The sequence below is a fragment of the Lepus europaeus genome, chromosome 1, assembly GCF_033115175.1.
Source record: "Lepus europaeus isolate LE1 chromosome 1, mLepTim1.pri, whole genome shotgun sequence".
Classification (NCBI taxonomy): domain Eukaryota; kingdom Metazoa; phylum Chordata; class Mammalia; order Lagomorpha; family Leporidae; genus Lepus; species Lepus europaeus.
In genome coordinates, this window is record NC_084827.1 from 102,442,493 (window position 1) to 102,468,600 (window position 26,108).

Genomic DNA, 26,108 nt, shown 5'->3' on the forward strand with positions numbered 1-26,108 from the left:
TATTGAGTTCTTCATTTCATTTTGATTTCTCTTCACTGTCACCATTTCCTGTTCCACTAGTTGTTTCATTTCATTTTTATTCCTCCTTAATATTTCATTTTCACGAGAGAGATTTTCTATCCTGTCCAGTAAGGATTTCTGTAGTTCAAGAATTTGTTTTTGAGAACTTCTTTATGTTCTTATCAATTTTTTGAGATCCATTTCTTGCATCTCTTCTATCTCATCATCTTCATAATCTTGGCTTGGGGTGTCTTGTTCATTTGGGGGCATCATAATGTCTTCCTTGTTCTTGTTTCCTCAGTTTCTGCACTTGTTGCTTGGCATTGTGGAGATATTCTTTGATTTCTTTGCTGTAGTGGTTTTTCTCATTATGCTATGACTCTAGATTAAGTGGACTGTCTGCTTTTGATGGATCCTTAGAGACTGTGATGGGTGTGGCCAGAGAGCTCTGTTTAGTTCTTCAGGGTTAAGGGTGTGCCAAAGGTCACTCACCCTGGTTGTTCTCTCTCTCTCTCTCTCTCTCTCTCTCTCTCTCTCTCTCTCTCAACTCAGAAGGGAAGTAATTCCACACAGATGAGCAGAATTGAGGGTAGTCAATGTATGAAATCTGGCCCCTGTGGGTTTAATATTTGTCTGCTCTGCCCCAAGGACCACACAAAGGGTCTATGCAGCCCTCAGTGTCATCTCAGATTTCTCTGCAGCCTCCCACTGGGTTGCCAAGATTACCGAGTTTGTGTACTCCATGAGTTCTCTCGCCCACTCTCAGATTTTCACAGTCTCAGTTCATTAGCTCCACACCTTCACTAGGTCCTAACCTCCTGTAATTTCTTCCCACCAGAGTCAGGTTTTTCTGCTTGGCTAATGGTGGGTGCCGCTTTACGTATGTCCAAAATGGCACCTGCTCTTTGTCTTGCTTGCCTTTGTAAGGTGAGTGGAAAGAGAGGCTCGTGTCCATGCCAGTCCCTTTTATTTGTTTAGTTTTTCTCTCCTCTAGTTAGCCTGGTGAACTTTCCCCAGCGGGGCTTCAAGCCTCATTCCCTCTAGGCTCTTTATGCCATTTGCCCGCCAATGTCTCGGGCTACTGAGGTTTTGCCTCACCTCCCCTTCCAGCGCTGGTGAGTAGACTCCATGGCTGGGCTCCCAAACCATGGGCATCCTTGCTCTCCCCTCCTCTCCCCTCCTCCGTGTCACATCCACTAGATCTGGAAGAGTTTCCTCTGCAATTTTTTCCCGAGCCTTTCCCTGAAACTACAGTAACTCCACTTTTATTAAACTATCTTTTCCTGGACTATCAGTGTGCGCCCTCACTATTCCGCCATCTTGGCTCCACCCTGAAGGTAGTGGTCTTGTTTCATACATGCAGAGATCCAATTTTCCAGTACCACTTTTTGAAGAGACTACCCTTGCTCCAAGGATTGATTGTAGCTTCTTTGTCAAAGATTAGTTGGTTGTAGATGTTTGCATTGATTTCTGGGGTTTCTATTCTGTTCCATTGGTCTACATGTCTATTTTTGTGCCAGTACCAGGCTGTTTTGATTATAACTGCCCGTAGTATGTTTTAGAATCTGGTATTGTGATGCCTCCAGCTTTGTTTTGGTTGTTTAAAATTAATTTAGCTATTTGGGTTCTCTAGGTTTCCATATGAAGTTCAGCATCCTCTCTTCTAGATCTAAGAAGAATGTCATTGGTAATTTGAGATCATTTTGAATCTGTATATTGCTTTTGATAGTATGGACAGTTTGATAATATTCTTCTAATTCAAGAACATGGAGGATTCTTCCATATTTTTTGTCTTATTTCTTTAAAGTTTTGTATTTCTTTCATTATATATAATATATATATATGTAATAAACAAGAAAGGCTACTAATTTTTGTTAATTTTATATCCTGCAACTTTGCCAAACTCTCTTATGAGTTCCAATAGTCTCTTAGTGGAGTCTTTTAGTTTCCTTACATATAGGATCATGTCATCTGGGAACAGGAATAATTTGACTCTCTACTTTCCAATTTGTATCCCCCCCCCTTTTTTTTTTCTTGCCTAAAGGCTCTAGCTAAAACTTCCATAACTATATTGAAGAGCAATGGTGAAAGTATACATGCTTGTCTGGTTCTGGATCTTAGGTGGAAATGCTTCCAACTTTTCCTCATTTGATATGATGCTGGCTGTGGGTTTGTCATATATTGCCTTGATTGTGTTGAGGGATGTTCCTTCTATACCCAATTTGCTTAAAGTTTTGTAATGAAAGGATATTGTATTTTGTCAAATGTTTTCTCTGCATCTATTGAGGTAATCATATGGTTTTTATTCTTCAATTTGTTAGTATGATATATCACATTTATTGATTTGCATATTTTGAACCATCCCTGAATACCAGGGATAAATCCCACTTGAACTGGGTAAATGGTTTTTCTGATGTATTGTTGGATTTGATTAGCTTTTATTTTGCTGAGAATTTTCTTCAGTGGTATTGGCTATTCTCTTTCTCTGATGTCTCATTTTTGGTTTATGACTTAAGGTGATGCTGGCCTCACAGAAAGAACTTGGGAGGTTTCCCTCCCTTTCAGTTGTTTTGGATAGCTTCAGAAGAATTGGAATTAGTTCTTTAAAAGTTGGCTAGAATTCAGCAGTGAAGTCATCCAGTCCTGGGCTTTTCTTTGTTGGGAGGGTCTTTATTACTTATTGAATCTCTATCTTGGTTATTGGCCTATTCAGGTTGTCTATATGTTTATGACACAATTTTGGTAAATTGCATGTATCCAGAAATCTTCCCATTTCTTCTAGATTTTCCAATTTGTTGGCATATAGCTGTAGTAATTCATGATGTTTTTTTTTTATTTTTGTGGTATTCATTCTAACATCTTTTTTCATCTCTGATTTTATTAATTTGGATCTTGTCTTTTTTTTTTCTTTTTTTTGGTTAGTTGGGCCAATGGTGTTTCCATTTTGTTTATCTTTTCTAAAAACCAGCTGTTCATTTCACTCATTTTTTGTACCTATTTTTGATATCAATTTTGTTTGTTTCTTCCTAATTTTATTTATTTTCTCCTATTAACTTTGGGTTTTGCAAGGTATAGTATTTCTTTTAAAACTGGGATTATTTCTCTCCATTCTTTCCTAGCCTGTAGTGTTTCTGATAATAAATCAGCTGTCATTCTAACTGGAGATCTTTTGAAGGTAATCTGGTATTTCTCTCGTGTATATTTTAGAATCTTTATGTTTTACTGTGGAAAATTTGACTACAATGTGTCCTGGTGAAGATCTTTTCTGGTCATTTCTATTAGGAGTTCTATGTGTTTCCTGAACCTGGATGTCCCTTTTTGTCACCAAATTAGAGAAGTTTTCTGTTATTATTTGACTGAAGGGGGCTTCTAATTCACTCTCCAATTTCACAACTTCAGGGACTCCTAAAACCTGTATGTTGGGTTGTTGAATAGTATCCCATAAATCTTGAACACTATTTTTAATTTTTCTAATTTCTTTTTGTGTGTGTGTGTAATTTAGATATTTCCAAAGATTTGTCTTCTAGCTCGGATGGTCTTTTCTTTTGCCTCACTAAGTCTGCTGTTAAATCTTTCCATTGTATTTTTTATTTGGCATATTGAATTCTTCATTTCTAATATTTCCGTTTGATTTCTCTTCATGGGAAAATATTTCATCCATGTCATGTATGTATTTCTTTAACTCATAAATTTGCTTCTAGTTGCTTTTCAGTAATCCTATGGTCATTTGTTTGAATTCCTTTTTCAGGCATTTCATCTAGCATCTTTACATTCTAATACTGAACTGGTGTTGTGTTCCTTTAGGGAGTCATAATGTCTTCCTTGTTAACATTTCTCCCTTTTTATTTAGGCATTTGTGGAACTACTTGTTGGTTTTCTCCTCTGATGGCTTTTACCTTTGAAATATTCCTCTGTGGCTTAGTGGAGTGTCTGCTCCTTCTGTGGATAGCCAGAATTATGTGCTGGGTGGGGCCAGGGAGCTCCAGTCTGTTCTTAGATATGGAACAAAGCATCTAGGGTGACAACCACAGTGGACATGGTAGATCTCCTCTATTGTTAGTAGGGGGAGGGTATGATCATGTTAGCTGGTATGATCATTGCCTCAACTCCTCATGTCAAGGTGATGAGTTCCCAGGACAATCCCACCCTATCTACACACCCCACCCATGCATTCACCCACAACCACACAAAGGATCTGTACAATTCTCAATGTGAGCACAGAAGAACCCTCTGCAATGATCCACCCCAAGCACTCAAGGAAATTGAGCCTCTGAAGCCAGACACAGTGATTGCCCAGAGACCCAGGTGCACTCCATACCCTATTGTGCAGTCACAGAATTCCTGCAGTGATAGCATGCAGTGTTCCCATAGTCACAGGGAGCAGGGGATTCACTCTCAGCTCTTATGTCCATGGAGAGAGCTGAGGCATTCCCAGAACCAGCTGCCTGTCACTGTTCTGCCTTGGCAGTGAGTACAGGCACCAGTGATGTAGAGGGAAGGGGAGCACCTCACAGGCTCAAATAAGTGCTCTGCCCCTTGCCAATCCTCTAGGCCAGACTCAAAGTCAGTGGGGACCACGGATTTATATGTACACAAGCTGCTGCAGCCTTTAAGATGGTGCACCGTCCCTACTTTTCACGGGGAGCCATTTTGAGTGTGTGTTGGGGGCAGCTGGGAAGCAGGCAATGTGCTCTTGCTTCACAGGTTTAGGTGGGCACCCTGCCCCCTGCTAATGCTCTGTGCTGCAGTCCAAGTCCACGTGGTCCCCAAGGTTCTCCATCTATCACCAGCGACATGGCTGCTGCAGTCTCATTCTCATTTCTCTTTAACAAGGTGGCATCTCCTCCTGCTGCTGATTCTGATACTGATAGGAGTAGAACAGAGTATGCTGCTATACACTGCTGAGTATGGCACTCTGCAGCAATGGAGCAGCGGAAGAAGCCTTTGGCTTCCCTGCTCCAGGCCCAACAGTTGCTCAGGCCCCACTCAGCTCTCCAGGCTTAGGTAAAAGTCAGTGGGTGACTGTGGAATTCTCTCTCAGCTAAAACTGCAAGTGGTGGGACACGCAGTAATTTCTTCTCCCTCGTCATAGTAGGAAGCCAGGCACGGCTGGCTGCTGCAGTGACCCTGTCCTCTCTCCTCCTGCCCCGTGGAGTCTTCACTCTTTTTTCAGTTCTTTGTGAAAAAGTTCAGTCACGTCCCTGGAAATCTGTTCCTCCCTTTGTTCTTTTCAAATCCCAGAATAGCTGAAGTTCGTGTGGCTAAACCCTGTTCAGCCATCTTGGATCTCCCACACTTTTTCTTAAATTAATGTCCCTACCCATCTTCCTTTAAGTCTTTGTTTTGTACTTTCTTTTTCTGTATGCAATGCTCTCGTTTCCTTCTACCTACTTTTTCAATTTTTTAAAAAAAATTTATATATGTATTTGAAAGGCAGAGTTACAGAGGGGGACACGGAGAGAGGAGAGAGAGAGAGAGGACTTCCATCCGCTGGTTCACTCCCCAGGTAGCTGCAACAGCTGGATTAGGTTGATCCTAAGCCAGGAGCCTGGAGCTTCTTCTGGGTCTCCCACACAGGTGCAGGGGCCCAAGGAGTTGGGTCATCTTCTGCTTTCCCAGGCCACAGCTGGATCAGAAGTGGAGCAGCGGGACTTGAAATGGCACCCGTATGGGATGCTGGCACTGCAGGCGGTGGCTTTACCTGCTATTCCATAGCACTGCCCCCCCCCCCTTCTAAATTTTTTACTTCCACATCCTTCTAGCTCTCCAACTCTGTTCCAAATCTTTACGAAGTTTCAAATGACAGTGAGAGGAAAGCAGATTTCATGAGGCAAATTAAGGGCATCACAAAAGCCCTCCTCTTTCAGAAGGGATACATGGTTGCCTTGTGTTTTGGGCAGAGAATATGAGGAAAAGTGTTCTGATGCCCTGCAAGGCACCAGAACCTAGACAGGGGAAGACATTTGCATGGCAAAGTAGGTGGTATCAGAGCTGGAAGACTGATCAAATGAGTCAATATGTCACGGACAGTGGGAGCTGTGTTTCTTGTCGAAATGAGAAAATTATGAAAATGAAAAATGAAACCTGTGATGTGAGATTAGAAGTGGAAGTATGGATGTACAAATTCATACTTTTCAATATTTATAGATCTGGGCAAGACAGATGTCCGTGTGTGTGTGAATTTAGGCATTCTTAAAGTTCATGAGAACAGGATTAAATGTTTATTTTCATGTAAAGACACTGAAATCCATGGCTATGAAGGATTTCAAAAAGTTCATGGAAAATATGTATTATAAAAAAGACTGCATGGACTTTTGAAAAAGGATTTATTAATTTATTTGAAAGGCAAAGTTAAAGAGAGGCAGAAGGAGAGAGACAGAGATCAATCTTCCATTTGCTGGTTCACTCCCCAAATGGCCACAATAGCCAGGGCTGGGCCAGGCCAAAACCAGGAGCCTAGAGATTCTTCTGGTCTCCTAGGTGGGTGCAGGGGCCCAAGGCTGTGGGCCATCTTCTACTGCTTTCCCAGGCCATAACAGAGCTGGATTGGAAGTGGAGCAGCCGGGACTTGAACCGGTACCCATATGGGATGCCGACACCACAGGCAGTGGTTTTACTCACTACGCCACAGCACTGGCCAGACTGCATGGATTTAGTTTCATTTCCCACAAATTTTTGAAGTACCTCCATTTGTGCATGAGCACCTGCATGTACACGTTGCCTCATCGTGTCTACCAACAGGGTTAGAATTTAAAGTGTAAATGTCATTCTCTACTGAGAGGAACCAGGGCTCTTTGGAGAAATGGCTAATTCCAAGACTGGGGCAGAAACAGGAAAGAATGAGCCTGGGGGGGCCAGTGCTGTGGTATAGTAGATAAAGCCTCTGCCTATAGTGCCAGCATCCCATATGGGCGCCAGTTCGAGTCCTGGCTGCTCTACTTCCAATCCAGCTCTCTGCTATTGCCTGGGAGGGCAGTGGAAGATGGTCCAAGTGCTTGGGCCCTGCACCCATGTGGGAGACCCAGAAGAAACTCCTGGGTTTGGATTGGCGCAGCTCCAGCCATTGCTGCCACTTGGGGAGTGAACCAGCAGATGGAAGAGCTAGCACTCTCTTTGCCTCTGCCTCTGCCTCTCTGTAACTCTGCCTTTCAAATAAATAAATCTTAAAAAAAAAATGAGCCTGGGTTTCATCTGAGAAGGTAGCAGAACCACAGAGAAAGCTGGCTTCCCTGGAGTGAGTTCTGATGAGTAAAGAAGGAGCCGTTTGGTAACGTGGAGCCCAAGAGACTCTCCGCAGAGATGTTTATGTAATCTTAGTTTTCTCCAGGGGACTCCCAAAGCTCTTTACTGGGCTCTTACTCTAGTTCTCCTTGCAGTCTTGTCCCTTATAGACTTGTGTGTCTGCACGAGATTCTTCCTCAAGGACTGGGACCACAGCGTATCTTCTTTGTGTCTTCCAGCATGTGCTGCGTTGTCTTTTAAATGCAAAGAAAAAAAGTGATTAGACATGTGCCTGGTTGGAATATGAACATCATAACTTGCATAATTTAGGAAAGATCTGACCACATTGTTTGCTAAAACAATTTTTTTCTGGTTATAAAAGCTTTTCATAAAAAACTAGAAAAATTCAGAAAAGTATAAATGAGAATGTACACATTTTCCATAATCCTCCTGGCCATAGCTAAGCATTTTGAAGTAATTTCTCATTGATACTTAAATATTTATACTTCATAATTATGATCACATGCATCTACAGTTCTGTACCTGACCCTTTCCATTCACCTTATATCCTGAGCATTTTTCATGTCACTAAAATGACTTCATTCTAGTGACTTCTTAAATTCCCTTTCATGTTTTTATCATAATCACTGTGATTTAAAAAAAAAATAAAACAATGGGCGCCAGTTCTAATCCCGGTTGCCCCTCTTCCAATCCAGCTCTCTGCTATAGCCTGGGAAAGCAGTAGAGGATGGCCCAGGTCCTTGGGTCCCTGCACCCATATGGGAGACCAGGAAGAAGCACCTGGCTCCTAGCTTCGGATTGGTGCAGCTCTGGCTGTTGCGGCCATCTGGGGAGGGAACCTGCAGATGGAAGACCTTTCTCTCTGTCTCTCCCTCTCACTGTCTGTAACTGAACCTCTCAAATAAATAAACACAATCTTAAAAACAGCACAGGGACTTCCAATGGCAACAGGTTCTAAGACTCTTGGTATATTGAGAAATCAAAAAGGAAAGTCTCACCTGGAGTAGATGGCAGAGGAGATAGATGTGTCCACCCCAGGCTGCCCGTGGCTCTGAGTTTTGTCCTCAGTTAGCTGAGGTGCACCTAGAAGGTGAGCTGCAGGAGCCAGATCCGATGGGGAAGAGTTAGTGGTAGAGGGAATGTGTAACCCAGAGATGAGCAGCTGCAGCTGCACAATCACGTTGCCACCCTGGAGGGGTGACTTGCTCTGTGGCATCCCAGCTGGTAGAACAAAGGCTGGCAGGTGGAATTTGCAAGGACCCCAATTTTGACACTCTAACCAAGCTTAAGTGCCGTTCCAAAAAGATGCACCATCCTAAGAGAGGTGTGGAGGGCAGGTGGCTTTGGGGGATAATACCTCCTCTCAAATCTTAGTCTCTCAGTTAAAACTTTTTTATTTAAAGAAATAAATAAGAGTATTACAATATGGGTTGAGTCCAAAGCCACCTGTTTTCAATTTGGAGCAGCCCAGAGAACTGCCGGCGCTTGAGCTTTTCTGTGCCAGATCGGCATGGTTTGGTGAGGCTGTGGCTTCCCAGAGCCTAAGTCACTGCCCAGTCTGAGCCACAACGCTCACCAGGAAGGCACTGCCAGCACCGGCCACGACGTGCTGTGTGCTTCAGTCCTTTCAGAGACTCCAAACCCAAGACCCCTGCGATCCCCGGTCCTGTGCCCAGGGAATCTATCCTGCCCGCCCCCCACTCCCACCCCTGCCAGTCCGCCCTCCTGGTCCCAGCCGGCATCTGGGTCTCAAGGTTTCATAGCTCATAGCAGAAGGCTGAAGGAGGAAATCCTCCCTCTAGTGGCGCAAGCTCAAACATCCTCTTGCCCTACCTGGGGTAGGCAGGCAGGAGACTAACGGGAGCTTTCCCACAGCCCTGAAACCCCATTCCCGGGGCCCATGTGACGGCACCTCTAGCCCGGGATGCAGCGTGGAGGCCCTTCCCTGTGCTCAGCCACACCTGGCCTGGGTGCGGGGCCCTCCTCTCACATCATCCCCGTTTGAGGGCAAGAAACTGCCTAACTTCCCTTGAACTATGACATTGGAGTTTCCTGGAGGCCTCCCTCCCCCCTATCATCCTGGGCTGTTTGTGGAGGGGAATTGGTTGTGTCACAGCCGTGACTCGTGGTGTCACGGGATCTTTTCCTTTTTGGCTCCCCTCGTGGAATGAGGCTCTGATCAGTTCTTTCCTAACATCAGGACCCACACAGGCTGGGAGGCACTGCCTTTGATCTGGGGAATTTTAAAGCAGTGTTTGTGAAATTCCAGGGGAGGTGGAATGCAAACTCCTGTGGGTATACCTAGTGCTATTGCCCGTGAAGGAGAGGGATGCTGGGGTAACAATGGAACAGGACGAAATGGAGCTGTAGGCCATATCAGATACACCAGCCCAGTGAACCCGGCTGTCTTCCCGCATCTCCCTGCTGTGCTGTTGGCCATTGGCAATGCTCTTCCTCTCCCAGTTCTTCATCTATGAGGTCATCTCCACCAAGCACATCTAGAAAGAGCTTCTCAGCTGGTGCTATGGCTCACTAGGCTAATCCTCTGCCTGTGGCGCCGGCACCCCGGGTTCTAGTCCCGGTCAGGGCGCCGGATTCTGTCCTGGTTGCTCCTCTTCCAGTCCAGCTCTCTGCTGTGGCCCAGGAGGGCAGTGGAGGATGGCCCAGGTCCTTGGGCCCTGCACCCCATGGGAGACTAGGAGGCGGCTCCTGGCTCCTGGCTTCAGATCGGCGCAGCACTAGCCGTAGTGGCCATTAGGGGAGTGAACCAATGGAAGGAAGACCTTAAAAAAAAAAAAAAAAAGCTGCTCATCTCTGGTGGCCTTGTTCTTTGTGGGCTTTGGAGTTCTCTTCCTACTGCTCTGAGTCAGCTTCTATGTTATGAGCTCCAGGGGTACCAGCCAGGCAGCCTCACGGGATCCCTTTCATAAATTTTTTTTTAAATGTTTTTACTGTTGCTGAAGTGTCTCACCTGCTCTCACAATAAAGGCAAATGTGTGTGTACACACACACACATGCACACAGAATTCCACACATCTGAGCCAAAAAAGACACCTGGCTCCTGGTGACTCACCTGCCTGAGGAGCCACAGCCTCCTGGCCAGGTGGGGTTCCTCCCTAGATGTGACAACCGCTCTATGTGAGCAGCAACCCCCTCTGAACCAGCACGACTCTGGCTCGCTCCTCCCTTTTCTGCTGATGGAAGAGGTTATTAACTGCAGCAGCAGCGGGCTCCCCATCACCCATGGGTTCCACACGGAGATGCAACCAGCCCCAGATCAACGATATTAGGAAAGAACTTGTGTCTGTCCTGAACGGGTCTGAATTTTGCCATTTTCCCCTAAACAATGTGGAGCAACTATGTACTATGCATTTACTTTGTACTGGGTATTCTAAGTCATCTTGAGATGATTTAAAGCACATGGGAGGCTGTGTGGACGGCAAATGCCATGCTATTTTATAAAAGAGACCTGAGCACAGGGGCCCTGGAACCAGTCCCCCAGATATTGAGAGTGACAGGGTAATGCAGCCAGAGGACATCTCTGGGGCTCAGAACATACAGCTTTCTTAAAATAGGAAAAGCAAAACTAAGGTTCACAGACCCTCAGGTGCCCGGCAGCCTGGAAAGACTTTTTTTCCTGTGCGTGGCTTCTGGTCATGTGATTGAGCAATCAGGCATGGCTGGGACACAGAGCACACACCCCCTCCTTTCTTGGCAGCCTTGTTTGTCTCAGAGAGGTCACACTTCCTAGCATCCCGCGGTTGGTTCTTTCTCTGAAAGAGCCACCCGGGCCTTCCTGGCTTTGCCATTCCATGCACTGCCACGCCCCCCTCTGTCATTCACTGTGATCCACACTGTACACCCTCCACCTTGCGGAGGTGGCGGATGGAAATGGGGGAGGGCATCTTTTTTCTTGCCTACTCCTTTTACCACCATGGCAGAGTCACTGGACAGCAGAAAATACTAAACGACCACGTGAAAGCATTTAATCGACTTCTGTGTAGGAGTCCATACCTGTGTTAAGGGCCTCTCATAAAGCACAGCAGTGAGGGAGAGAGGAGCCTCTTTTTGGGAACAAAGTTTACTCTTCAGGTCACCCCGGGCACACAGGCTGGGGATAAGCTCACCATGAGAACCTTATCCACATGCTTGCTTGGTCCAGTGGGCAGACTGATTTTTAGTTCATCCACCTATGCAATGATACAGTCAACAGGTAAGAGGGAGGCCGGGGTCCAGTCCAAGGGCGCTGTGTCTTGGGCAGGACTTGTGCTGACCTGAAACATGGTGAGCTTGATGCCATTACTCAGATAAATAACCAGCAAGAAAGGAACGGCAACGTTTTTCCAGTTCTTTTCAACAAAATGCATGCTGAGTATACACTGAACCTGACCGAATTTTCAACTCCTTTCAGACAGACCCATCTGCGCTGAAGGCGTCGGAAACAGAATTCTGACATACATTTAATTGACTTAAAAAACTGGGACAGGAAGAATAAAATTTCAGATGTTTTTTATTCAAAGGTTCTTAAAAGAAATGAAACAGAAAAAGCTAACAATCTGATCAAATGTACAGTTCAAAAATGTCTTTTGGCGTTTAACAACAAGTCCTAGGAAAGAAAACTACAGAGTTATCTTGAACCGGACAAATAAGTTACCACTGGCAAGTCTGTGGCACTAGTAAAACAAAAATAAAAAATTAACTCTCTTGATCATATAGATATCTCTATGAAAATCTTTTTTTTCAATCTGTACAAAAGGTCTTTCTTCATAAATTAATTTTTTTATAATTTAATGGCTGTCTACTATGTGATGTTTAACTGATTTTTTTTTTTTTATGTACAGAGGTTATGTTTCCCAAATCTTACCCAGACGAGTATGGCACTTAGTTCAGACGATTCTAGCAGCAGGTATCCCCTCCCCTCTAACTCAGCTATCAGATTTCTGTCTTAACTAATGCAAAAATATCAAGTAGTGAGAGACCCAGGTTTGTAAATGTACTAAGTACACAGAGGGTGCTGCGTTCAGTCTGGACTTCGACAAAGCAGTAATATTCCAGGGAGCATAGAACCAATAATACCACAACTTTAAAAAAAAAAAAAATGAAACAAAAACAAAAACAAAAACACATTTCTCTTATGACTATGTAATTTTCACTAGAATCTACACTTCTCAGAGCAGCAAGGACTTTTGAAACTATGAAATGTCACTGACATCTATAATCAAATACAAGCATAAAATTTCAGAACTAAAAAATACTCGAAAGAAATAACTGCTTAGCCCTAGCTCCTGAGCTAGGAGGATTTGGTCTGTGGAAACAGGGAGGGCCAGCAACCTGTCCCAGCACAAAAGAAAATAGACTCTGAGGTAGATAACTGATCATACACTGCTGACCAGGCAAAGTACACAGTTTTGGAAGACAACTTAATTGACCATCGCTTTGAAAACCTATGCAATTGCCTTAATAAAAGAGCTTTCGTAACAGTGAAGTATCTTCTATGTACTAAAGTAGAAAGAACTGTGTATTTATGAATCAGGAATTTCATAGTTTCAAAATTGATTTTCTTTACACTTGAACACTTGTAGTGATGATGTAAAGTGTGGCACTGCTTGGATCCAAATCTTCCTTCATGCTTTTTTTTTTTTGTTTGTGTGTGTGTCCATACATCAATTCAAATTAGAAAACCTAAATGCAAAGGTACAAAAAAGGCACATTCTCCTAACGGCAAACTGGTCCGGCAAAAAAGAAACAGCACAGAAGATGGGATGCTGAGACGAGCTGGAGCTACTGGTTACTGGCTCTTCGGTCTTTGGTGAAGTTACCTTTAAAAGTGCCAAGTCATTTTGAGTTTTCAAATTTACCTAATAGAGAGAGAGCTAGTAGCCAAGCGTTTTGCTTCGATTCATATCTCAGCTTACGTTTGAAGATAAATCCTTACTTTTAGCTTTTGCCATGTAGTTGCAATAGCAACCGTTTTTTTTTTTTTTTGTCTTTTTTTTTTTTCTTTTTCCTTTTATCGGTTTGCCAGATCTCAGGCGTACTTCTCATTCTAAAGCACTATCATTAGTATAAAGGAGGACAACACATTCGGAGACTCCCCGCCCCGCCCCCCGCCCCCAGCCCCGACACTACCTACACTAAATCTAGAACATCAAGTTAGGATTTTTTTTTTCCTGAAAAAAGGCAAAAAAAGACTTTACATTGCATCATACAGCAGATATCCTAAATCAGTCAAACTATCAGAGGAAACTGTTGGCGTACAGCCTTACAAACAATTTACCCTATTAAAAGTTCCCCAGTCAGAAAATGTGTTTCACACAAAACATTTTTCCCTTCTTGCATTTCACTACCTTACACATTATGTGAAAAATCATTAAAAACACCTACTACGTATTTAAAAAAGCCAAAATTTCAGCAACTTTTATTGACTACCTTTTAAAAGCCCTATGCTGCTGTTTTACAAGGCATAATAGACCAGCTCATTTGGTCAAAGCATTCTACATCATTAGTTTGAACTAACTTTTACTGAAACAGCTACAGCATCAAAAGAGTTAAGGCAAATTGGAATTCATAGAAAAGGATAAGACACTTCACACTACGTGGAAAAAAAAAATGGAAAGCTAAGAAAAGAGACACTGACATCAACACTGAAGGTTCGCAACACTCGCACTGCAAGCACAGACCACCATGGGTGAAGTCAGACTATTTAAACTTCAGAAAGCCCATTTCATACAGCTGGGGAAAAAACACAAATTCAACACAAAATGAACAAAAACCACAAAAATCCGGTCATGCACTTGGATAAGTCTTCATGGTCTTTGTGCATACCCAGAAAATTGGAGTTTTCTTTTTTTTCTGTTCTTTTTTCTTTTTTTTCTTTTTTTCTTTTTTTTGCATTGTAACATTTGATAAAAATCTTTCATTTTTGTTTTTTCTTTTTCTTTTTTTTTCTTTTTTTTTTTTTACTAAAATAAACCTGTTCAGGGGAACAGCTACTAGATGAATTTAAGGGTTTTATGCACCTTATAGAACTTATAGCAAAAATAGTTTTAGTTGATTTCATTATAAATAACGTTTTCAAGAACCTGTGCAAAACTGTCAATAATTTCCTAAAGCACAATTGATCAGAAAAATCCATGATTGTTCAGCCTTCACACCCTTCTTCATGTAGAGAACAGCCTTCTGTACATCTGGAAGAGAAAAAGAAAAGCTTCTTGTAGCTGAGGTGTAACACACCAGCAGACTTCCTCCATGATCTCTTTGTTTTAAAGAGATGCGTGTTTGAACGAGGGTGTGCTCATGGCTGGTGAAGGCCTGCTAAATGCAATCTGGAACCAACAGCCGCTTTCAATGTTTCCAGTCTGCCTTTTAAACTTGGGACTTGCAAGTTACCTTCTTCTCTCAGGGAACCACAGCCAAATTCATCTGGGTCTATTTATGCTACCAGGGCAATCCAGTAAACGGTTCTACACAGCTATTTTAATGTGTTCTGTATGGTAAAGTGATGCATTTTGAAATCTGTGGTTCAAGAGAGCTGGGAATACGATCTCTGAACCTGTGGATAATGACATTAACACACACTCACAGAGAGGATACTGCTAATCTTGCAATGCTAGACTGAGTGACATCTTCTGCTATCGCCCTTTAAATCAATGAATGCTAGAGTAATATAATAGAGGATACTTATATTGGAGGACGATTTTAGTAGAGGTGCTCCCTGATGCTGGACCATCTTTTGGGGAGACTGAGGAGTAAATATATATTTGACTTTAATGTAAATTTTGGACAGAATAATTTCTGCAAATTCATAAAATCACTGATTTTAACATTCCAGTAAAATTGGATATACTGGATATGGTCAAGGCAGTATGATCAAATGAATCTGGGTTATTCTAAGCAACAGTTGGATGAAAGAACCGCAGACTTTGCTTCATCTGAGCCCATGGTTAAGGAGGCCTTCCCTCCTACCTCACAGCTACTTAGTGGGTTGAAAGGAATATGGAGAATGGTCATTAGACGTCTCTACAGCCACCTGCTGCTGACCACTCGCCTCCTACAACAAAGCAGAACAAATGAGACAGGTTAGCAATGAAATCCACACTCTGCTACTTAGGCTTGAGTCCGACAGCATTGTGCTTTAAAAACAGGCACTCTTTAAAGTGAATTTCAAAACATCATATGGAACTTCCAAAGTTAATCATTCCCCTGAGTAGTTGCAAAGAACCTTTCTTCCAAATGTTTGACTTATCCATTCTTATCACGTTATAATTTATCAAACAAATCTTTTATCCCCTTATCCCCTGGGACAAGATGTGATTTTGGAACTCAGTATTTTCACATTCTTAGAACATGAAATATGGTACTTATATAAGACACCCCCCCCCCAGTAGGGTACAGTGCTGTACCTCTTAAACTTAATGGCTCAATACTGAAAGGCATGGATTAACACAGTAAATGGTATAAAGATTTCTGTCTTATCTCACTTCAAGTTGGGTTTTGCCATAGGTCAGGATTTTTGCTAAAGTAGGTATCAACAGAATTTTTATTTGCAAAATGTTGGGTGAGTTTCTGAAAAGGAATTTCAGGTTCTGGTAATGGTGGTTGTCAATAACTGCACAATTAGAATCAAACAAAGCAGTCCTATGGCTATTCCTGGAATTAGAATCTTTGGGATCTACTTAGTGGGTGGGATCAAATGGACTGATGAATTTTCTTTGGATTTTAAGATTACTTTGCAGAAAAATGCTATGCTTTCTTCCCAACCTTAATGCAAATAACAGACTTCTTCTAATGCAAGAACTGAATGTTATTTAGCTACACTAACAGCCTCTATAGAATCAGGTATGGTTTTTTTCTCATCCTGTTACAAGTTTTAAGTATCTTAATTACAACTGATTTCTTTGTCATTATTACTGATACACTCTATAATTCTAGGATCACAAACTCCAGATTTATCTTAACGTGCTTGTGAACACCATTTCACAGGAGATAAGACAGAGCCTCCTTAAAGGGGTATGGAGTGCACTACATGCTTGGGTGTGGCCTGATGTTGTTACCCTAATTTGTATGAAGATGACACTGTAGGTTTGCCTTCCTCTAAGTCCAATTACTGATGCAAATGTTTGACTTTGGGTAGAGTTTGCTTTGCATTCTATTTAATTCACCAATTCCTGAAAATACCATTGCCGCCGGGTGATCTGTACTAACCTCAACAGGAACCGCTGTCGTCTGCATGTGCGGATACTGCGGCAAATAGGCTCCTTGCATAGCTGATGTTGCGGGCATGTACTGGAAACAAGAACAAGGTCAGGATGGCAAAGGCAAACCAGGGAAAACTGCCAGGCCCTGGGGAATTCTGAGATGGCTCTAGAGTAGGTGGAAGTCTGAAGAGGGAAACGTAAACAGGCCACTTGAAAGCTTAGCTAGTGCCCAAGTCAAGGACAGAAGGCAAAGGGAATGTTTTCTACTTAAAAGACGCAAACAGGTGAGGATCACTAGACTTTCTCATCCTCAATAACTCAATGTTATTTTAGAAGATCTTTAGAGGCAGAGTTAGGGAGAGAGAAAGTGCATGTGTGTGCATGTGTGTGTGTGTGAGACAGATCTTTCCTCTACTGGTTCATTCCCTAAAAGGCTGCAATGGACCAGGCCAAAGCCAAGAGCCTGAAACTTCACCCAGGTTTATCACACAGATGGAAGAGGCCCAAGCACTTGGGCCACTTTCCGCTGCTTTTCCAGACACATTAGCAGGGAGCTGGATTAGAAGTGGAGCAGCTGGGATTTGAACCAGGGCTCATATGGGGTGCCAGCATTTTAGACGGTGGCTTAACCACTGCACCACAACACTGGCCCCAGGCCTCACTATCTTCTAGTAGCTCCCTCAACTAGTACTTAGTACTGTTTTTAAGGGGGAGGTAAAGGCTTGCTAGGCATTTAACAGGTCACTCAGGTCACTGCTTTCTTTTTTTTTTTTTTTTTTTTTTTTTTTTAATTTTTTAAAATTTTTTGCCAGGCAGAGTTAGACAGTGAAAGAGAGAGACAGAGAAAGGTCTTCCTTCCATTGGTTCACTCCCCTAATGGTTGCTACGGCCGGCACTGTGCTGATCTGAAGCCAGCAACCAGGTGCTTCTCCCGGTCTCCCATGCGGGTGCAGGGACCCAAGCACTTGGGCCATCCTCCACTGCCCTCCCGGGCCACAGCAGAGAGCTGGAGTGAAAGAGGAGTAACCGGGACTAGTACCTGGTGCCCCAACAGAGACTAGAATCAGGGGTGCCGGCGCCGCAGGAGGAGGATTAGCCTAGTGAGCCACGGTGCCGGCCACCAATGCTTTCTTGATGCTGACAGGTAGGAGAAATTCTTTTTTTATTTTATTTCTTTTTTGACAGCAGAGTGGACAGTGAGAGAGACAGAGAGAAAGGTCTTCCTTTGCCGTTGGTTCACCCCCCAATGGCCGCTGCGGCTGGCGCACTGCGCTGATCCAAAGCCAGGAGCCAAGTGCTTCTCCTGGTCTCCCATGCGGGTGCAGAGCCCAAGCACTTGGGCCATCATCCACTGCACTCCTGGGCCACAGCAGAGAGCTGGACTGGAAGAGGAGCAACTGGGACAGAATCCAGTGCCCCTACTGGGACTAGAACCTAGTGTGCCAGTGCCGCAGGCGGAGGATTAGCCTTTTGAGCTAGTAGGAGAAATTCTTAGTGAACCTCATTGTATGTATTGGCCCTGGCTTAGCCTTCCTAAGAAGAAATGCTGCTGGCTTTGAGTGGCAGATGGGGAAATGTACCACCCTCTGTTCTTTGAAGCCATCACAGAGATAGGCTGATTTAAATGCATGTGGCCATATCTTACAATCTAAAAGCTAAGTATATCAACGTGGAAGTTGAACTGTTACCAGTTCAACTGAGTTCCCAGGACTTGGTGAAATAAGTCAGTATTAAGATTATGAGTCAATGTCCTCCAGTTCCACAAAATAATAAGTGCAGGAAAATCTTCTGCCTTTACTACCATGTATCATCTTGTATCTTGGTTACCACAGTATCATGAATGACACTAGCTATTAAAGGCTAGATGTGTGGGCACAGATTGCAGTGAAGGGGAATAGATTTCCAGCTCATCAATTAATCAAGAAATAGCTGAATGTTTACTTTCTAGAAGGCACTGAGTATGGTAGGGGACCAGACATAATCTTTGTCATCACAGAGCCTGTGTTTGAAAGGGGAGCTCTGGTTGCACTGATTGACCCTCCTCTGTTTGCAGAGACATGTGATATTAATTTGCCACCTACTGTTCCGGTGCTGCCTAGTGACAGGTGACTCATCTGCTGGGCCAGGGGGCTGATCATCGATGCAGGCTGTAGTGACATGGTGTGCTCCATGGTGGGAGTCAACACGGCACCCTGGGGAGTTGAGACAAGCATGACATAAGACAAACAGGGAGAGAGTTAGGGCTCTGTAGTTACCTTTTGCAGAGGAGAATCCCTGTGCTTATTATTAGCACATCCAAAGCAAAAATAACCTCTCTCAAATTTGCAAATAGGATCCTAAAGAATTTCCCAAAAATCTTCTAGCTTGCTCTTCCTGAGATTTTGTTAAGCATTAGGGGATATTCCATCTTGGCATTCTCTTCACAGAAATTCCTGTGTTAACCCACATACAGCTGTCCCTTTCCCTTCTCTTGAACTGAAAGGAAAGCTAGTCCAGCAGGAGGAGCAACACCAGGAGACAAACCATGGTTACTGTTGGCTGGTTTTAAAACAAATAATATGATCAATATGGCATTTTGTTTAAAAAAAGTTCTATAGTCATTTGGTTCAAGATTAGGTTGTTAGGATCAAGAATGTATTCTTTATTCACTTGGGATTTCCCACACATTTAAAGATGTTTTGGTGCTAGGACTGGGAAACCAATTAAAATATGGTTGATACTCTAATTCCAGATTCTTTTATTTGCAAAATAAAATGCTGGTCATTGCAAGTAAAATTGACCGTGTTTAAGAAAAGAGGAAAGGAAAAACCCTGCCTTTTTAGTACCACCCAGGTGGACAATGTTAGGATCCCACTACCTGGATTTGCAGTCAGAGTCCATAAACAATTTCATCATGTGGGTTTGTGCTTTTAACTTAGCATGAACATTAACCAACTTACGGTTTTACCATTTTTAATGATCATATGGCGTGCTGACTGTAAAAACCAAGTTTAATTACCTATTTTTAAACTTCTGAACTGTCTCTAATTTTTCACCATATAATACGCCTATGGATTATACCAATGCTCCCATTTCTGCAACCATCCAATCACCCAAGAATGCAGGTATTCTGACACACTCTATAAATACTAATATGTTTTTGTATTGCCGCACCTGAAAATTAAAATAAATTTAATGCTATTTATTGATAATGAGATTTATAGACAAGGGCAGAGGTAAGTTGTTTAAATCAGGCCACTTAAGTCTGGGTGGTAAAATGTAATGAATTCTCAGAATCTTTAGCATACATTCCCAATGTCTCCTCAAAGATGTTATGCTGAAATACATCCAGCCCTTCGTCTACAGTTGCTAAAAAAAAAAAGTGTGTCTGAGATATTAGTATATTTCATAAGAAAAAATATGTGCACTATCAAAAGTAGAAATATGGAAATGATTCAGAAGCCAGAATATAGTGAAAGAAATTTCCTGGTCCTTTTCCCCATTCATCAGCACCTTTGGTAGGAGGCAGTGTACTAGGAAGGTTTCAAAGCAAAAGTGGGTTGACTTCCAGCATTCCAAAACAGAATTCATGGAGTCTCAGGGTCACAGATTACTGGGAGCCAGTGTAGATTAGTGGATGCAAGTGAGTGTGCATGTGTATAGATCACCCAAAACACCCATGGGTGTCATCAAAAAGCTCTTCTCCTGTGGTAGCACCCAAGCATGGCTTATCTGACTCTGAAAGTCATCTCGGCAACGTCTTTTGCACAACTTCTTACTCTGCATTGCTGAGTTCATACCCAGCAGCCACTGCAGGAGGTAGCCCGAGACAACTCCCAGTCTTATCTATGGCCCAGAGTAGAGCTCTTTTTCCTAAGCAACCAAGTTGGTTTTATCTTACAAATATTGTCAGCTGCCCTGCTTATCAAGGTTTCCATTTTGCATTGCTTACTAGAAAGCTTAGGTCCAAATCTCTGGCCTTCTCATGGCAAGCACGTAGCTCCTGGTAGGCTTTCTTAGCTTTATGTGGGACTTTGTTCTCTTATTTTTTCAACTTTTTAGATCTCTGCTGTAATTCAAAACTGGATTTTGTGTATCTTTGAAAAATACATTAAATAACATGATATAATAAGAACAACAAATGCTCATGCCACTCAAGAAATTACATTTGTTATTTACCAAAGAATGCATTACCATTGTGGAGTTAATCATTTTCTTGGAGAGGCTAAATAATACTGATGAAAATTTCAACCTTAATTTTCAGCTTTATATTTGTACTAAACAAAATGAAGAAATTGAGAGATGTTTTATCTCAAGTATTGTAAAAAAAAAAATTAGCTACTCAATTGAATGATCTGCTACTGAACTGGAATGAGCTAAGAAAACACTGTGCTGCTTCAAGTACAATGTGTTTTAAATTCTCACAGAATATGGAACTTAGGGTCTACTACCAGTTTGAAGACAGGGTGAGTGGAAATTTTATAGGGAATGTGAACATTCTCATATCCCATGATTGACATTTCATAAACCCTACACCTCCTTTGGAGAACCGGGACTACAGATACACTGCTTACTGGCAAAGCACAAAATGATTAAGATGAAAAACTTACAGGGTGCTGGAGAATATATGGTTGAGGTTGCATCCAAGAAGGACTTTGCACCTGGGAAAAGGAGTATATGAAAGAAATACTGATGTGCATTGCAAAGCTTAGCTACTTCTCTACAACTCTTTTAGTCATGTTAAATGTCTACAGAAGGAAAATAAGGAAACAATACTATCAATGATTAAAAAGATGAAGGCAGTTAGAATTCTTGGCAAACCGGTCACTCTGAATGGGATGAAATGATCATTTAGAACCAATTTCCATTTGCCCACTCAAGAAGTATTTACTAAGTATCAGGCATCAAAGAGGGAAAATGAGTAAGACAAGGGCCCCACCCTGGAGAAATTTACTGTCAAGGCAAGGGAGATGGGCAAGTAAACAATTCAAATAAATTAGTACAAAGTTTTAAAATCAAGTATGAACTAGGTGCTTTAGGAATACAGATGGATAAGGATTAATTCCAGCACATCTTATTAGAAACAAACCCTTAAAGTATGTGCTTATTTGATGAGAATAACCAAATTCAATCTCTTTGATACCCATGCTATTAGGTTTCAGAAATTTTGTATGGTGGTCAACAATTTCTAGTTAATGGAGGCAATACAAAATCTGAAGTTCAGATTTAGGAAATTAAACGTTGGTATCTAGATCTTGACATCTACAGAAGGGCATCTAACAGCAGACCCTCTGAACTGAAAAATAAAATGCGAGAGTCAGGTTTGGTGGCAGGAAAGACAGTACATGCAGCCACTCAAGACAAAGACTTCTCAGTTTTTTTTTTTTTTCCTTTCGATGCCCAGACTTTTCCAGAGTCTATGTAATATTAAAGAAATTGCATTTTCTAATTTCTTAACAACAAAACCCTCCTGTATCTTATCCCCTATTGTTAACTTCAGAGGTTCTATAGAGAGGATATGGGAAGAGCCATGGGGGAAGAATGTGATTTACCTTGATAGCAGAGCCCCGATACTTGCTTTCTCTGGTTTCCTTTGCCACCTAAGGCAGACCAAAGTTAAGTGCTTCTGCCTTGTTAACATTTCAGTTATCTGGACTGTAGCCTTTCCCCACTGGGGTACTGGTGGTTTTTTGCAAATGTGAAATTCTCAACTCCAATTGCATAAGCTATAGGGTGGTTTAGTGGAGAAAGGCCCACTCCCAGAAGAGTCGTACAGGGCCCTCACTGGACAAATCATGGGAGGCAAGCAGCTTTCTGTAGACCCCAGTATGGGCCAGAGGTCCCATTTTTCATATGCTTCAGAGGTCTCAATAATTTAATAGCTTACAGCATTATGGGGTTAAGGAGCTAAGACATCTAATCCAATTTTCCTTCTTAAGCAGCAAATCAGCTGCTGTCAATTTCTATTCCTCAATTTTTCCTAATTATAAAATGGGAATAATAATCTATGCTCTATACAGTCTTTGCCATTGGTTTGTAACCTCTTGCAGGTCATGGATCCTTTGGAATATCTGAAGAAAGAAAGACCCTTTCCCCGAACTAATTGCAGACACACAAAGTACATTCTGCCAACAGTTTAAGGGGGATCACAGGCCACTTCATGCTCACTCATTGACCAAATCTGGTCACTAAACTTAAGGGGTTGCGCTATCAGTCTGAGATGCTATGGCACCAAGTGTCAGGTAAATGCAATGAAAGTCCACATGGATCTGAGAGAAGCACAACTGCCCAGGAGAGGAAATCAGGCCTTTGAAATACGCTCTTACCAGTGAGCCACATCAGATCTACTACCAACACTGGTCTTTGTTTTGTGAAATGATTCTGTGAACCAAATATACATTGCTCTCCGATTAAAGAGAGAAATGGCAGAGAGATGCTTTAATAGCTATAACATATGTAGCAACATAAATTAATATGTATCATCTTTCATCTGCCTGACAATGTGCTTACATGTGTCTAAAGGAGTTTCCACGTTCAGATAGTTAGGAAAGAGGTCTATTTTCTACAATCAGACATACAAGTTGTCAATAGGGAAAATCTGCTAAATAGCAGACGTCACCGAGTCTTATGTGGACAAGGAAAACAGTAGGAATCTTAGGTCTAAAACAATTAAAAGGCCTTAAATGAGTGACTACTATATCCAGCAGACTGAAGCACCAGAATAAGGGACATTAAGTGACAATTCAAGGCAAGGAGAGTAAAAGGCCTTAGAAGGTGAGGGAGGCTCTGAAGAGACTGTAGATTTGTTCCAGCACATCTAATAGCTTCTCTCTTATTCAAAGCCATTTTTTTTTTTTCTTTTTGTTTTTAGATAGAACTGGTTTAGGCCAGTTCCATTATTTTAAATCCAATCCATTATTTTAAAAGTATACTGAATACACTCTTACCATCTAATTCTGTATATTAATGATGATGATAATCACAGCTATCCTGTGTTGAATGCTGAGGATATGCCAAATAGTATATGGAGCTCTTAAGAGTTTCATTCCGTTCTTCTCTCTCAAGTCTGAGATAAACTTATTATCCCCATTTTACAGATGAGGAAACTGAGGCTCACAGAAATGAAAATAAGTGACTAGATTAGATATTGCAGTCCCCTAACCCCCAGAAGTCAGGACTACAACATCTAATGCAATGGTTTTAAAAATAAGAATATACAAAAATTTTGTTTAGTCACACAAGATCCCAACAGTCAACAAAAGAGAACTCTGCTCCCACGTGTGTACAATTTAACTCCATTATAATGTTCCTGTCTGGACTAAGGCAGTAACCCTGTTAGAGGTACTCTGATACAGGAGAAGAAATCATGTAACACCATGGGTTCAGGGAGAATAGAGAGCTAATCCTGCAATCAAATCAAATCATTGTTATAACAAGCTGCTTAATAAGATTTTGCTTCTAATGTGGGAATTAACTTAAAGGTAAAGCTTCCTCACAAAAGAACCTAAACAGAGTCATCATTTTTTTTGTCTTCAAAATCCTTCTGCATTGCCATACACTGTTACTTAATAGAGACATCTGTGTAGTAGCATGTCTACCTGTTGTTTTTTTTTTCCAGTATATATTGATGAATAAATAAAAGCAAAAGTATGCTCTACACTGTATTCCACCTAGTGGTAATTCTCTTAGTTTGGGATTTCTGAGAGAGGTTCCGCTGGGGAGGAGCAATTTGGGTTCATCCCAATTCAAAAATGCTGTGATTCCAAGGACTCACAACTGACAACCATTTTCCCTGGCTTTTACATTCTCCTACATGTAAGTCACTCTGCCAAGTAAGAAAAGCAGCTTACTCTGAATTGGGTATCCAAGCTGCATAACATTTGACTTAAATTCCATTATAAAATGTTCGAAATCTTAAGACACATAAAAATGGAGCAGAGATTCAGGGTGCACACGTTGTCACACTGCTGATGAATCCTAAAGGTACAAACCTGGTAGGCAGATACAGGAGATGCAATATAGGGTGTAATAGAAGTTTGAGTGATCATTCGGTTTGTGGCAATACTGTATGGTGAAGGGTAAAATCTAGAACAAACACAAAAGCCTTTATTAAGTAATCCTTAAAGAGAATAAACCGTGGAACAAATGTCTGGCATTTTCTACCTTCACACCGTCCCTCAGCCATTATGCATTAGGACATACCCGTTCTGTATAGCAGCTGTAGTTGGGTCATAAGTAAGTGTCATTCCAGCCTGTAGGAAAGAGAACGACATGTGAACATTCATCTATAAAGGCATGATTCCAAAATTCTACATGACTTTGTTAGCCAAAAATAATTACAACCTCAGTAATGAGAATTCAGCTCCAGACCTGGGCTATTTCATATGGTAACCATTAGCCACATGGGGCTATTTAAAATTAAATGGAAAAGTCAACCTCTCCAGTATATACTCCAGTATAGCTACCTTTCCAGTGCTTGGAAAGCTGTATGTAATTGGCTAGTGGGACGCTATCATTGGGCAGTACAGATTCTCAAACATTTTCCCCATTCTTGGGCCACTAGGGTTTTTTTTTTTTTTTTAAATAACCATTCACTGAAAATAAACATGGGGAAGTAGAAGCCCAACATTTTATTAAGAATTTTTTTAAGAAGAAAACTCAGTCAAAAGACTGAGGCAACAAAAGGGTCAATGACAAACACTATTAATTTTAATGATGGTATTTTGGATAATTTCTGGATATTATAAACATCAAGCCATTTAAAGGATTTTAATGTCTAAATCATCACATAAAAGCCCAAAACACTTGTGAATTTCTTAGGGCAATTCAGAATGCTCCTTTACTTTTGTACCTAGCTGGTTCTACCCATCCATCTGAAACAGCATCACTCTGCTGGCACTCTACACACTGGCAGGAGTTTCATCTTGCATCACTTAAAATCTTAAATATTTTTAAGACTTTATCTGAAAGGCAGAGATGGGGCAGGGAGAGTCAGAGTACCACTGTCCACTGGTTCACCCCCTGAATGGCTGCAATGGCCAGGGCTGGTCCCGGGTCTTCCATATGGGTGGCAGGAGCTGTCCCAGCTACTTGAGCCATCATGGGCTGCTGCTCAAGGTGTGCATTTGCAGGAAGCTGGAATTGGGAGTGCGGCTGGAACTTGAACGCAGGCATTCAATATAGGATTGGGACATCCCAAGCTGGATCCTAACCACTGTGCCAAGTGCCTGCGCCACGACATCACTGGATTTTAACATACCAGCAGGCAGGTTTCACTTAGGCACCTGCTGTTTTCAGAAGCACAACAGCCAAATCAAGATGCCTTTAGTGCAACCGTGCATGCGAGCTTCCCGGACTACACACCCACACTAAAGTTTCAAGAAAGGACTTACAAGTCTCACCTCTCCTTCTCTGTGCCATGCTCTTCCATTAGGGATGTATTTGTTTGGGTTCTGTCTTTTCTTCTGTCCTCCATCCGCAAACTTACATAATAACGGCTCTGTAGGAGCTGAGCAAACAGGGAAAAATAATATGAAACCACAATTCTATGTGAGTAGATGACAAAATGTAATTGGATTTCTTTTTTAATAGGACCAGTGTTAGGGCTATGTGGGAATTGATAGAACACTTTAAGGCAGAAGTTAACTCAGATCCTTATAAACTTACCCACCAGTGAAAAACACAGCACAG

The 26,108-nt window shown here is 42.0% G+C and overlaps 1 protein-coding gene across 7 annotated transcripts in view; it reads right to left on the reverse strand.

Annotated features, from left to right (window-relative positions):
- Nucleotides 1–11,734: 11,734 nt before the first annotated feature.
- The window catches only part of RBMS1 (RNA binding motif single stranded interacting protein 1), a 237,981-nt gene continuing 223,607 nt past the window's right edge, over nt 11,735–26,108 (reverse strand). For 4 of the 7 annotated variants that reach the window (XM_062187264.1, XM_062187255.1, XM_062187269.1 and 1 more), the window contains exons 7-15: nt 25,811–25,926; nt 24,621–24,670; nt 24,410–24,503; nt 21,971–22,018; nt 21,029–21,079; nt 18,521–18,631; nt 16,447–16,527; nt 15,208–15,292; nt 11,735–14,429 (exon numbers count right to left, since the gene is read on the reverse strand). In XM_062187264.1, coding sequence (XP_062043248.1) covers nt 15,215–15,292; nt 16,447–16,527; nt 18,521–18,631; nt 21,029–21,079; nt 21,971–22,018; nt 24,410–24,503; nt 24,621–24,670; nt 25,811–25,926 — 629 coding nt within the window. In that variant the 3' untranslated portion in view covers nt 11,735–14,429; nt 15,208–15,214. The remainder of the gene's footprint in view (nt 14,430–15,207; nt 15,293–16,446; nt 16,528–18,520; nt 18,632–21,028; nt 21,080–21,970; nt 22,019–24,409; nt 24,504–24,620; nt 24,671–25,810; nt 25,927–26,108) is intronic. The other 3 variants (XM_062187272.1, XM_062187277.1, XM_062187282.1) reach the window with 3 other exon arrangements.